General features: G+C 43.7%; 2 protein-coding genes across 25 annotated transcripts in view; one reads left to right on the forward strand and one right to left on the reverse strand.

Annotated features, from left to right (window-relative positions):
* Positions 1-5,091: 5,091 nt before the first annotated feature.
* On the reverse strand, positions 5,092-10,516 carry LOC134739114 (protein fantom-like). The gene is made up of 4 exons (XM_063661401.1): positions 10,367-10,516; positions 9,892-10,270; positions 5,457-5,591; positions 5,092-5,129 (listed from the first exon to the last, which is right to left on the reverse strand). Exons 1-4 carry the CDS (start codon positions 10,514-10,516, stop codon positions 5,092-5,094), a joined length of 702 nt encoding a protein of 233 aa, XP_063517471.1.
* BBX (BBX high mobility group box domain containing) overlaps positions 9,653-12,606 on the forward strand; it is a 280,307-nt gene continuing 277,353 nt past the window's right edge. For 12 of the 24 annotated variants that reach the window (XM_054482851.2, XM_054482868.2, XM_054482871.2 and 9 more), the window contains exon 1: positions 9,664-9,826. The gene's annotated coding sequence lies outside the window, so the exon portion shown is untranslated. Of the gene's footprint in view, positions 9,963-10,102; positions 10,363-10,732; positions 10,908-12,021; positions 12,204-12,606 lie in introns of those variants that run through there. The other 12 variants (XM_063661595.1, XM_054482872.2, XM_054482862.2 and 9 more) reach the window with 9 other exon arrangements.

Consider the following 12,606-nt stretch of genomic DNA (forward strand, 5'->3'; position numbering starts at 1 on the left):
ATTGTAAAGGGACTGCAGCCTAATTTCAGGAATAGTATTTAATGCCTCCTTTTGGAGCACTGTCACATTGTTCTTTTTAAAGCTTGTCCTTGGCTGGTGTTATGGCTCACACCTGTAATCCCAGTACTCTGAAAGGCTGAGGCAGATCACTTGAGCCCAGGAGTTTGAGACCAGCATGATCAGTGAGACCTCATCACTACAAAATATTTAAAAATTAGCTGAGTGTGGTGGCGTGCACTTGTGGTCTCAGCTACTTAGGAGGTTGAGGTGGGAGGATCACAGATCACTTGAGTCTGGGAGGTTGAGACTGCAGTGAGCTATGACGGCACCACTGTACTCCAGCCTGGGTGACAGAGTGAGACCCTCTCTTAAAAAAAAAAAAAAAAGAAAAGAAAAAAGAAAAAAGAAGTCTTGTTCTTTCAGGTAGGCCACTTTCAACACATTTGTTTTTTGTCAGTAACTCATACAGGTGGGGGTGAGCATAGAGGGGAATTCATACAATAACATCATTTAACTTCCCCCCCTTAGTTTTAGCCCCTTTACCCCAAAACATCATTGTTTTAGTTAACTTCTCAATTGTATGCCCCATCCTACTGCAGGAAAAAGCAGACTTTCTCGCCAACTGTACTTCCTGTATTGCAACTGCACCTTCAGACAATGCTCCTGGCCTATCGCCTATCTCCTGTCTCCAAGCCCTGAAAATCTCACTTCATTTGGGGTTTCAGTTATAGCTTTCGATTACTTGTTTCTTGCTGTAACCTTACCTGTATAATGATTCTAATAAATCCTCTTTTTTCTTCAGCTAGTTTGAGTAGATTACTGTGGAATATAATAGGAAGTTAAAGCGTTTAAAAATTTTTGAGACCACCTAGACACTCAAAATGAGTTCAGATTTCCTACACTCTTGAATAATACCTGAGGGTCTTAAGAAAATATGCAGTTAAGATTGAACTGTTGAACTCCAACAAAAATCCTTTCCAGAACAAGTCAATGAATATAACAAATAAATAAACATATAAAGAAATAATTTATTTCTGAATATTTGCAGATGTAAGTTCAGGCCATAAACATTCTGAGTAATTCTAGTTAAATGTCTTGGGGTTGAGGGGGAAAAGGTGAATTCTGGAAACCATAGAATGGTAAAAGAGACATTGAGCCTAGATAAGACTCTAGAAAGTGATATGTAGTAGAATGCCCATTACATCCTCCCATTCCCGTGCTCACTTTAGAAGACTGTTTCTGCCTACAAACACCAAAAGAGCAGCCCTCCATTACAGGTGAATCCTTGCCCTTCACCTGGTGACACTGACACCTAGTGACATAGAGGTGTGTGCTTTTGTTTCTATGCTTAGTTATCTTTAAAGCTCTTGAATTCTGTGAGAAACCCCCAAGAGCGGTACAATTAATTTCCCCCTTTTTAAGGCTTATCTGAGTAGCTCTGTGGCCCTTGAAATTAAATGAAATCTGATGGGCAAGTGAAGGAAAGACCTGTGTATACTTAGAAAAGGATGACATAATCTCTAGAAGCCAGCACAGTGTCACTAAGACTAGCCTAAATTTATATTTCTTTTGTAACAGGGTTAATAAACAATAGCTCAGTTGCATGGTGGCTGTTGGGGATGTTATAGATTTCTCATTTCCACCTGTCTGGTATCTATTTGCCTTCTTCTCTTACTAGTTCTCTACTTTTACACCAGTAACCAAAAAGCCTTCTTTGCATGCAATGTTTTTTTTTCTATTGTTTTGTTAAAGTTTATTTTAAAAAATATTTGATACATATTACAAAAATAATCTAACATTTATACACCTTATAAAATGAACATCTGTGAATCCACCAATAACCATAATGTTACCAATACATTGTATCCCTCTAAATATTTCTGTCCTAACTCGACTTCTTGACTCCTCCCTCATTGCACCTCCTCCCCACACAAGGTAAGCAAGCAAAGTGTCCTCTATTACCCTAGCCAAAGGGTAAGCACCAAACATGGCGAAGCCACTCTCCCACTCTCTTTAGTGGCATGATAAATGCATGGAAAAGAGTTTGAGCAAATTCATCATAATGAAGATATTCTAACCTAAAATGATGTCAATACCTGGAGGTGACACTGTTTTTGGGCTTTCTGAGATCTCATTCTCTAGCTGCTTCTTTATTTCTAGGAGCTATCCCATATCCTTCTATAATTTCTTTTTTTTTAAATTTTAATTAACCAGCATTGTTAAATACCCCACTTATCAAAGAACTCTCTGATAACATTAGTAAATGCAAATTTCATAAACCCTTTTAGATAAAGCTACATCAAGTATTTTAACAAATGAACTGCAAAAAATATGGATAGGATGAGAGTGAAATTACACAATAATGGTCACCTCTGGGGAGAAGTGGAAGAGGACTGAACCAGGGAAGGTGGTTTCAACTCAATGTGCAATGTTTTACCTCTTATAAATAAATCTGAGGCAGTGTAATAACATGTTAAGTAGTAATAAAGCTCCTAGGTGGCCACTACATTATATTACTCTCTATAAATTTCTTTAGGTTTAAATAATAAAAATTTAGGTGAAAATAGGCGACTCTATCATGGCTCAACAACTGTGGCCATGGGAGTGCTGGTTAATAAATCAATGTTAACCAATATATTGGGAGGGGGGTACTTTTCGGTTCTGCCTTGGACAATGCTTTTAAAAACGACCTGGAAAAACGTAAAGAAGCCATGAAATTCGTGAATGAACCAAGATGCTGAGATCAATAGCAAATGTGTTGAATAAAATGATCGCATACAAAAAGATGTTGGCAAAGTGGAATTATGGGCTGAATCTCACTGGCTTTAAAAAAAAAAGAGAAAGGAAAACTCTACTTTGTGTACTTCTTACATGACAAGCACTGTTTTAAGTATTTTACATATATTACTTAATTCTTATAATAACCTTATAAGGTACATTATTATTACCTCTTTTTTACATGAGGAACTGAAGCAAAGGGAAGTTATATAATTTGTCCAAGTTTACAAAGTTAGTAAGTGTTGGATCCAAATACTGACCCATCTTGGTATAACTCCAAAAACTCAGCTCTTAATCACTGTACAATACCAAGGTTAAAAAGGCTTATGCCTCAATATGTCCCCCAAAAATGATACAATACAGAATGGAGGAGACAGGGCTTAACAGCCCACATTTTAAAAACTTTTTTTGTTTTTGAGAATAAGCACAATATGGGTCAGCAGAGTGATTTGTAACAAAGTGACTGCCAAAAAAACATGCTCTATCTCAAGTTGCATTAATAGAAATATTGTATCAAGGAGTCATGGTCATGCTGTTCTGCACACTGCCTCAGCTCCCACCTGCTCTGTATATCACACATCAAGGAGCACATCCACAAAGACAATAGGCAGGGTTTGAGAGACCAAGAATCAACAATGGTCCCTAGGAAGAAAGTTTTAAGGACCTGGGACTATTAGATTGGAAAATGCACAACTCAAGTCAGGGGCCAGTCATGATAGCTGTCTTCATATATATATATCAAGTGCCACATGGAAGAGGGATTAGATTGTTTTTTTGTGGTCTCAAGGGGGTAGAAAAAGAAACAACGTGAAACTTAAAAGGAGAGAAATGATGTTAAAATACCAGAAAGAACTTTGTAGTGGTCAAAACTGTCAGAAGATGAAATAGACTGTCTTGGCAAGAAGGGAGTTCCCAGGATCTGGATGTGTCATAGCAGAAGTTCCTTGCTGGGGATGTTGTTGAAGCTTCTAATGGGACGATGGCTAGAAAGACCTCTCTGCTAACGCTAAAGCGTACTGATTTGATGATCAACTCCATTAGTATAAAATCATTTTCCACTTAGAGACCTATTTTTATAGTATGATCCTTAAGTGTCTCCCTGGTCACTCCCCTCTCCCTTCCTCCAAAAAAAAAGTACATAGCTTCCAGAATGAGGAGTCTAGGACCTTTGTATTAACCCAACTCTGTTACTAGCTTTATAATATTAAAGTAATAATTTAACCTTTCCTTGCTTTAATTGTTTTCATTTGTAAAGAAGTTCCCTCTATCTGTCTCACCTACCTCATCTGGATTTTAGTGAGTATGCTAGGCTGTCTCATGTAAAAGTGCTTTAGAAAATTACAACAATATGCAAGTATAATTTATAATGCCTACAATGTAAGTTCTGTTTGCCATATATCTGGGACCCCCCCCAACCTTTTCTGACTCTTCTCTTATCCTTGGATTCTCTCTGAGCTTCCTTAGAATTTATGGTATTTTTGTTTGTTTTTGCTTGTCTTCTTCATTAATTTTACAAATCTTTGTTGTTACTGTTACATGTCAGTCATGTATTAGTTACTGTTCTAGCCACTGTTGGAAAACAAAACCTTGAAGGAGACAACATTTTCCTCAAGGTGTTTGCCATCAAATAAAGATCTCTACCAGTACATACATAACATAATGCAAGGCAAGATATTTGAATGCCTTAAGAATAATATAGATAAAATGCTATAAAAGATCACAGGAGAGTGGGAATTTAAAGATGTTTGGCCCCAAGAATCACCCTAGGAAAGCAGGATATTCTCCTCTTTCTTTCTTATCCCCAAGTCTTCTGGGACACAATAAAAGCTGGTTCTCTTCAAGATTATGAATTTCTGCATTGGTGCTAAGAAGTGGTCCAACTATCCAAGCTCTAATTTTTACTGCCTTTGCATTGGCTTGAGGAGAAAGGTATGGTTTTCTCTATTTATTTTCCTACAGAAAGAGAAAAAACACTTCTTCCTATAGAAAGAGAAAAAACGCTGAAGCTCAGCAAGGTCAAGTACAAGCCATAAATTGTTATGTAAGGCAGACTCTCATCATTGTAACTATCTGGAGTTTCAGTGCACAAAACAAGGCCTGTTTCAAAGAGTGATTTATTACAAGTTTGCTTTTTTAGGTGCTTAATAATGCCCACCCAATAAGATGTTTGCTTTATCCTGGGATCAGGCTGACATCTCTTTTATGTGCAGAGATGGTGGAGTTGGTAGAGTGTAGGCAAAAAGGAAATTGCAAACACCAGGCAAGTAAGTTGTAACAGGTTCCATAAACTCCATTTAATATGATAGTTAAGTCCTAGAACACTTTCTGTAAAGCATCTGTCATTGGTTTGTCTGTGTGGAAAGATAAACACGAATAATACTGATTGAACCTTTAGCATATTCCAGGCTGATGCATTTTATATGTATTGTTTCAATTATGATTATTCCCATTTAATAAACAAGGAAACTGAGTCAGAGTGATTAAGGAATTTTTCCAAACTTACCCAGCTAGAAAGTGGCACAATCAGGGCCCGGCGCGGTGGCTCACACCTGTAATCCCAGCACTTTGGGAGGCCGAAGTGGGCGGATCACGAGGTCAAGAGATGGAGACCATCCTGGCCAACATGGTGAAATCCTGTCTCTACTAAAAATACAAAAATACAAAAAATGCCCGGCTACGGGCATGCTGGTGTGAGCCTGTAATCCCAGCTACTCGGGAGGCTGAGGCAGGAGAATCGCTTGAACCGGGGAGGCAGAGGTTGCAGTGAGCGGAGACTGTGCCACCGCACTCCAGCCTGGAGACAGAGCAAGACTCTGTCTCAAAAAAAAAAAAAAAAAGAAAGTGGCAAAATCAGGATTTGTATTAGGATTGTATAAATAAGTCATATATGAATAAAGAAATAAATTATGTGTAGGCATACATTTAAACAATATATACATTTGTTTATATACATTTAAACACACACTTAAATTTACTTTCCCAAAATTATTTTATGTCACAAAAAAATGGCCCATATAAAATAAAATTTAGAAAACAGACAAAGCCATGAGAAGGAGAAGTATGATAATCATGTAAGTTTAGTCTGCGATTGGTCATCAAACGTGAAAACAAGAAGGGAAAAGGGTCATCCCTTTTTAATGCCATTTTGCCCAAGTAACCAACCATTGTTTTTATTTTCATAACCCCACATTATAAAAATTAAGTAAACTCCATGAAAGCTATGAGTTTTTCTGATCATATTTTAAGTTTCGAGCATGACTAGCATTTAAAATTTCTTGGTATTTGTTCTCAAATGAGGTAATAAACATTTTAAAAGTATTTCCAAAATGGTAAAATACTATATTAAAGTTAGCTCTAAGCCTCTTTTCCTTACTTAGCAGTGAGGCCCTACGGATCACACAGGAGAATGGAATTCTATTCTATCCCTTCTCCTAGGAGCTGGCAGTTTTCCTTTTCTGGCATCTGACATGCACAAGAGCACATGGAACCCTCTCAATAAACATTCCGCCAAAGAATATTGAAAAATGGCTTATGCTGGAACATGACGCCCAATGGAAATACACTACCAATATATAATATGTGTTTAAAAAAGTGTCATTCTCTCAATCTGAAGGCCCTGTGGACCTAACAATTTTCTAGTAGCAGTAATGACTTATAGGAAGTCACTGTAATACACTTTATGCTCTTCTGCATCAGTCTTGGTCAGTTAGCACCTTGCACTCTCAGAGGTGTCCAAACTGGAATGCAAAGTCCTGGGGCATGTGCTAAGACTCTATCATAGGAATCCACACTTCTATGGACTATAGAAGAAATTAAACTCTTATTTATTTTTTATCTCATGCTTTTAAATTTTGTTTTTGTAAATATATGATTTATAATAATAAATAATATATCTATGCAATGGTGCATTTTTTTTTCTTTTTTGGTAGAGACAGTGTCTCTCTATCTTGATCAGGCTGGTCTCAAACTGTTGGTCTTGAACTCCTGGCCTCAAGCAGTCCTCCTGCCTTGGCCTTCCAAAGCACTGGGATTACAGGTGTGAGCCACGATGCCTGGCCCAGTGGTGAATTTTTAATGTGTACATGAATATACACATTGAGACTACATGCTCAAACATTTTACTCATAGCAATGTGTGATCTAAAAGTTTGAAGACCGTAGCTCTAAATAATTCTGCTAAGCTAAGTGTAATTCAACAAAAATATCTTGTGACCATAAAAATATGAAGAATGTTTTCCTATGGTTGGAGGTTGGGGATAAGAGTGGGGAGTAGGCTAGGCTTTTCTATTTTTCACAAAATAGTTCCACTAGCAAATGATGCACAACACTTCACTCTGCAATTAAATATAGCTACTCCTGTTGACTTTTTTTCCTTTTCAAAAAGGAGCACAGTGAAATACTAAGAAAGTTTTTTTTTGTTTTCCCTCCAATTCCCTCTTGCTTCTGAAGTTCATGATTTGGAGGGAAGGGTTGTCAAATTACTCAAAACCTGTGCTGGGTATTAAAAGTCCTCGGTTTAAGTTCCTTCTTCATTGTCGTTCTGTGCAATATGGAGCAGGCTATATAACTTGTCCCTGACTCATTTCTCCTATGGGTAAACTAGAGATAATAATACTTAGCACTGACCTCAGAGCAGTGTAGTGTGGATAAAGAACATTTTGTTCCTTGTGTCAACTAAATGAAACTGCCATTAATATAACTTTTTTTTTTTTTTTTTTTTTTGAGACGGAGTCTCGCCCTGTCCCCCAGGCAAGAGTGCAATGGTGCGGTCTCAACTCACTGCAACCTCCACCTCCTGGGTTCTAGTGATTCTCCTGCCTCAGCCTCCCGAGTAGCTGGGATTATAGGTGCCCACCACCACGTTCGGCTAATTTTCGTATTTTTAGTAGAGACGGGGGTTTCACCGTGTTGGTCAGGCTGGTCTCGAACTCCTGACCTCAGGTCATCCACCCGCCTCCATCTCCCAAAGTGCTGGGATTACAGGCGTGAGCCACCGCGCCTGCCCCTAATATAAACTTTGATACTATCTGTTTAAAATGCTGTGATTGGCTGGGCACCGTGGCTCATGCCTGTAATCTCAACACTTTGGGAGGCCGAGGCAGGTGGATCACCTGAGGTCAGGAGTTCAAGACTAGCCTGACTAACATGGTGAAACCCTGTCTCTACAAAAATACAAAAATTAGCCAGGCATGATGGCAGGTGCCTGTAGTCCCAGCTTACTTGGGAGGCTGAGGCGGGAGAATCTCTTGAACCCGGGAGGCAGAGGCTGCAGTGAGCTGAGATCACGCCATTGCACCCCAGCCTGGGATACAGGGTGAGACTCCATCTCAAAAATAAAATAAAATTAAATAAAATTAAAATAAAATAAAATAAAATAAAATAAAATGCTGTGATTTTTATATACTTTTCCTTTTAAAAATGATTTTTCTCAAAAAATAAACATCACATTTCTAAATACCACTTTGTTTTCTGAACTTTTTAAACTTTTCTGATTTTGTTTCTCTTTCTCCCTCTTACACAGGGGTGCTCACATGCACACATACACTCTTTTAACAACTTTATGGATGCGAGAGAAAAACCTTAAGACAGCATCAAGGAAATAAAAGGGGAATTGAAGTAAGTTCCCTTACTCGGGTTTTCTTTAAGTTTTAAAGCTACATACCTAGGCCATAAAATCGTAGTGTTTATATAATCTCCAAAATGTTTGTATTTAAGAATAATTCACCAACTCTTAAAACGGAAGGAACCCTAAGAAAACATCTAGGCCTAAGGTAATGCCTGACGCATAGTAGATGCTGAATAAACATTTAATTGAGGGAATCTGGAAAAGCTTCTTATTTTAATCTTAAAAATCAAAACCAAGTCTGAGCATTGGAGAGGTTAAGTAACTTGCTCAAGATTGCTCAGCTGGTTAGAGTTTAATCTACAATTTATTCCTTCGAATTTCCAGCTTTGACTTCTTTCCACCAACCTGTTGACTTATTTATATTGAACTGTCTCATATAATCTGCCGAAGTTGCATCGTTGAAAAACAATCAGAAATACCAGTACTGAGGTTCATCATCTCCAAAAGTCATGCAACATATGATGTTCACATGAGATGTGAAATATGTAAAGAATCATGTATTTTTATATATAATATGCAAAATATAAATCTTGTATATATTGAATCAAAGGTCTGTTTTGAAGGCTAAGGGTCAATAGCCAATCTTCTATGACTTATTTTACCTAATAGCACAGTTTGCATGTCCACACAGGTGATGGCAGTCCACTGACCAGTTAAAAGTTGTATGGCTATTTCAGCAAAATGTTTATCTTTGTTTGTGTGTTGTTATATTGATTTTTTTGAATCTACCTACGAATGAGGCATTAACAACCTCAATGCATTAGAGTCCTGATAAACTTATCTTGCACTATTTTGGCCTATGTGATAGCTAACCCATTGACAAAAGAAATCCAAGGTGATAAAAGCCTTTCTTGGCCACTTGTTAGCCGGGTCAGGCTGTAAAATCGTAACACAATGCAGGCCTCTTCCATGGGGCACCAAAAGGCAGCGATGAAAAACCCCCCTCACTTCCATTTCCAGTGGAGTTGTAGTTTATTACCATAACCCTCCCAAGTCAAAAGGACACCAGTTTCAAGCCTTGCAACTTGGTGCAGACAGGGGTTTTCCCCCTTACCCCACTCTGCTGGGCCTCTCTACCTGTCCTCTCCTACTGTCTACAGGTCCCGAACACTAGAAAATAGAAAATGTGATGATCTTTGTGTGTCTCTGTAAAATGTGTGTATGTGTGCGTGTGTTTGGGTGTAACGGGCCTCTTGTTTGGCTGCGCGGCCTGTCCGTCACGGCGCGGGCCAATGGCAGGCTGCCTTATATAAAATGAGTGTTTTCAGTCTCTCCGGGTTGCATGTACTGTATGTGGAGCAGTGTACAGTGAAGCGGAGGCAGAGCGGCTCCGCGAGCTCCTCTCCACTTTCCCATAGAGAAACCCTGACTGGCCGCTGAGGGCTAGCTACACACACGCCCTCACGCCCGGCGAGCCCGCGAGGTAGGCGCCCCCCATCCCCAGCCCTCCCCGGGCGCACTCCCCTCACTTTCTGTTTTCCTACTCACTTGCGAGCCGCCGGGCTGCAGCCCCAAGGACTCCGCGGCAGGAGCAGCGGCGGCGGCGGCGGCGGCAGCCGGTAGGGTGGACTTGAGGAAGACGGAGGGAACCCCGCGCGTCCGGAGCCGCCGCCAGCCGGCCCGCTCCTTGGGCACTTTCCCCCTCCGCCAAAACTTTGGGTCGGGAGAGGTCGGGGGCGAGGGTCGCGGCGGCCGCGCCGGCTGGGGCCGGGGGGGCGGGGGGCGCGGAGGCAGTGCCCTGCGAGCGGGAGGCTGGGGGCCGGGCTGGGGAGTAGTAGGCCAGCCGGTGCCAGGCTGCGTTTGCAACCAGCACCTCTCGGCACACAGGCAGCGCCGCCCGAGAGGGGCACGGGCGCCGGGGCGCGGGCTGGAGCGGCCCCAGGAAAACAACAACAGAGCCCTCACGCCGGCGGGCGGCTCGTGGCCGCCCGGGGAGCCCCAAACTTCATCTCGGCGAAAGTACGTGGAGCCCTGCCTGGTCTCGGCTGCCGGGGAGGTGGGGCCTGGGGAGCAGGGGCAGTGGAGGAAGGTACGAGGAGCCAGCCTTCGGTGGATTTATTGAACGTTTCGTGTGCGTTGGTGACCGGGAACAGCAGCCCAGTTGCTCGTTCATCTGGAGAGTTGGGATTTGGGTGTTCCGGCCCCGCAGATCAGTGCCCTCTCACCCCCCACCCCTACCCAAATGCGCGGCGAGTAGAGAAAGTGCTGTTTTAGTGCCAGAGTAGCCTGGAGGAAGAATAGGGGGAGAGGGGGAAGAGGGCGAGGGAGAAGGGGAGAGAGAAGAGGGAGGAAAGGGGGGGGGAGAGAGGGAGACAGAGAGGGAGAGAGAGAGAACGGGAGGGAAGAGAGGAGGGGGAAGAGGAGGAGGGAGGCTGTGTCAGGATTTTGCTTGAATGTGGGATTATGTTGTGTCAATAAGTTTAAGGTGGAGAGAGCGAGGCTGAGGGTGGTGGTGGTGGAGGGGAGGAGGAAGGCCTTGGCCGTTTAAAGTCTTATTTCTGAAGGTAAGTTACGGCTTTGCCTGGTCGCGATGACAGAAAACTTGCAGATCCTTTATCCGGGGATGGGGTCGATGCCTCTAGAAAGAGCTCCCTAGCCCTCTTAAGCCACACTCGTGTTACACTGTTATTTGCTGCGATCCGGGTCGCTAGTAAATTACAGAAATCAGACTCGAGGTTTCTTTTCCTCCTCCACCTCGTCTCTCTCACTCACCCTCAGAAATTTATTATCATATTTTATTTATTTTTTGGTATTGTATGAAACTTAACGTAACTGAGACCGAACCCGAGTCCTGTAATTTACAAGGACCCTGAATCCCAGAATCTGGAACACGTTTATGTGTGAAATAGCCGCGATCATTTCTGCTAAATGAGGAAGGTAAAACGAAACGATGCAAAAAGCTAAGACACAACATGTACGACAGAGGGGGGGGAGAGGGAGAGACAGAGAGAGAAGCTATTTTTTGCTTTCCTTTCTGTAGGAAGGAAAATAAAGCGTGCATTCCCCTTCCTTCCCGGTGTGTAGGGTCTAGTCAATATTTTAACTGTCTGTGGACAAATTAGTCCAGGTGGATCTTGTTGAAAAGTTTCGCGAGGTGGGGTGGAGGTGGGGGGGGGGCGAAGGGGAAGGTGGGTGGAGGTTGTGGGGGATGGGGACGGAGCGAGCTCTGCCTCTGCTAATGGTCATTGGCCTGGGGCTTTGAAACCATTGCCTGTCCTGCTAATGACACGTCCAGTTCTCTTCTCCCGGCCGCGGACGCCGGGCTGCCGTTCCTGGGGTGGCTGACTGGGACTGGGGTACTTTCCCCGCGCGGGGAGGGGCGTTCTTCGCCATCTCCTGGGGTTGCCCACTCGCGGCGTGGGGGCCCCCACGCGGCCCCCCGCCCCTGCGCGCCGCCGCCACCTCTGCTCGCGCGACTTTTGTAGGCAGCCAGCGGCCCAGGGGCGCGGGGGGTCCCCGGCGCGGACGTCCCCGCGCGGCCACCCCGCGTCCGGCCCCACGCGCTCTGCGCCGCGCGGTCCAAGCCCGGAATGGCAGCGCCGGGCCGGGCGCCGGCGGTGCCTCCCTGGGGGGCAGCGGAGGCAGAGGCAGTGGCGGCGGGATCTTCGCCGGGGCCCGCGGGAGGAGGAGGAGGAGGAGGAGAGGGAGAAGGAGGAGGGGAAGAAGGAGGAAGAGGAGGAGAGGGAGGCGTTTTCTGCCCAGACCGCCGCCAGTTCGAGCAGGCACGGGCACGGGGAGACCCCACTCGTTGCTCCTCCGTTATGGAAAGGTGTTTAGCAGACTTTTACGCCCGGAGTGTGGTATTTGCACTTCATTTTTTCCTCCCCCCTCTTTCCCAAAGCAAGATGGACTCTATTCCCTTTCTCTTTCTCCGTCTGCCTCTGCCTCTGTCTTGTCAGCCTTTAAGATCGACATTTTGTACTAAGATGCAAACTTGATGGTGACCAGCAACAAAGCCGGGGTGGGATCCCTCGCTCTCTTCCTCCCTCCTTGTTTCCTAGCTCCCCCCCACCCCGACCTCGCAGACCTGGTGGCCCTGCACTTGCCGCTGTGGGCTTTGGCGAATGTGTTTTCCCCGGTCGGTTCCTGTCTCCAGTCTGGGGATTGTGACCCGGGCTGGGTGTTTGGGAGACGGCAGTGGCCGCCCAGGTCTGAAAGGCTGAGGGCTTCGATACCTGGACCCGCTGCCGCCGCGGTGGCACC

Source organism: Pongo pygmaeus, chromosome 2 (genome assembly GCF_028885625.2).
Source record: "Pongo pygmaeus isolate AG05252 chromosome 2, NHGRI_mPonPyg2-v2.0_pri, whole genome shotgun sequence".
NCBI classification, from domain to species: domain Eukaryota; kingdom Metazoa; phylum Chordata; class Mammalia; order Primates; family Hominidae; genus Pongo; species Pongo pygmaeus.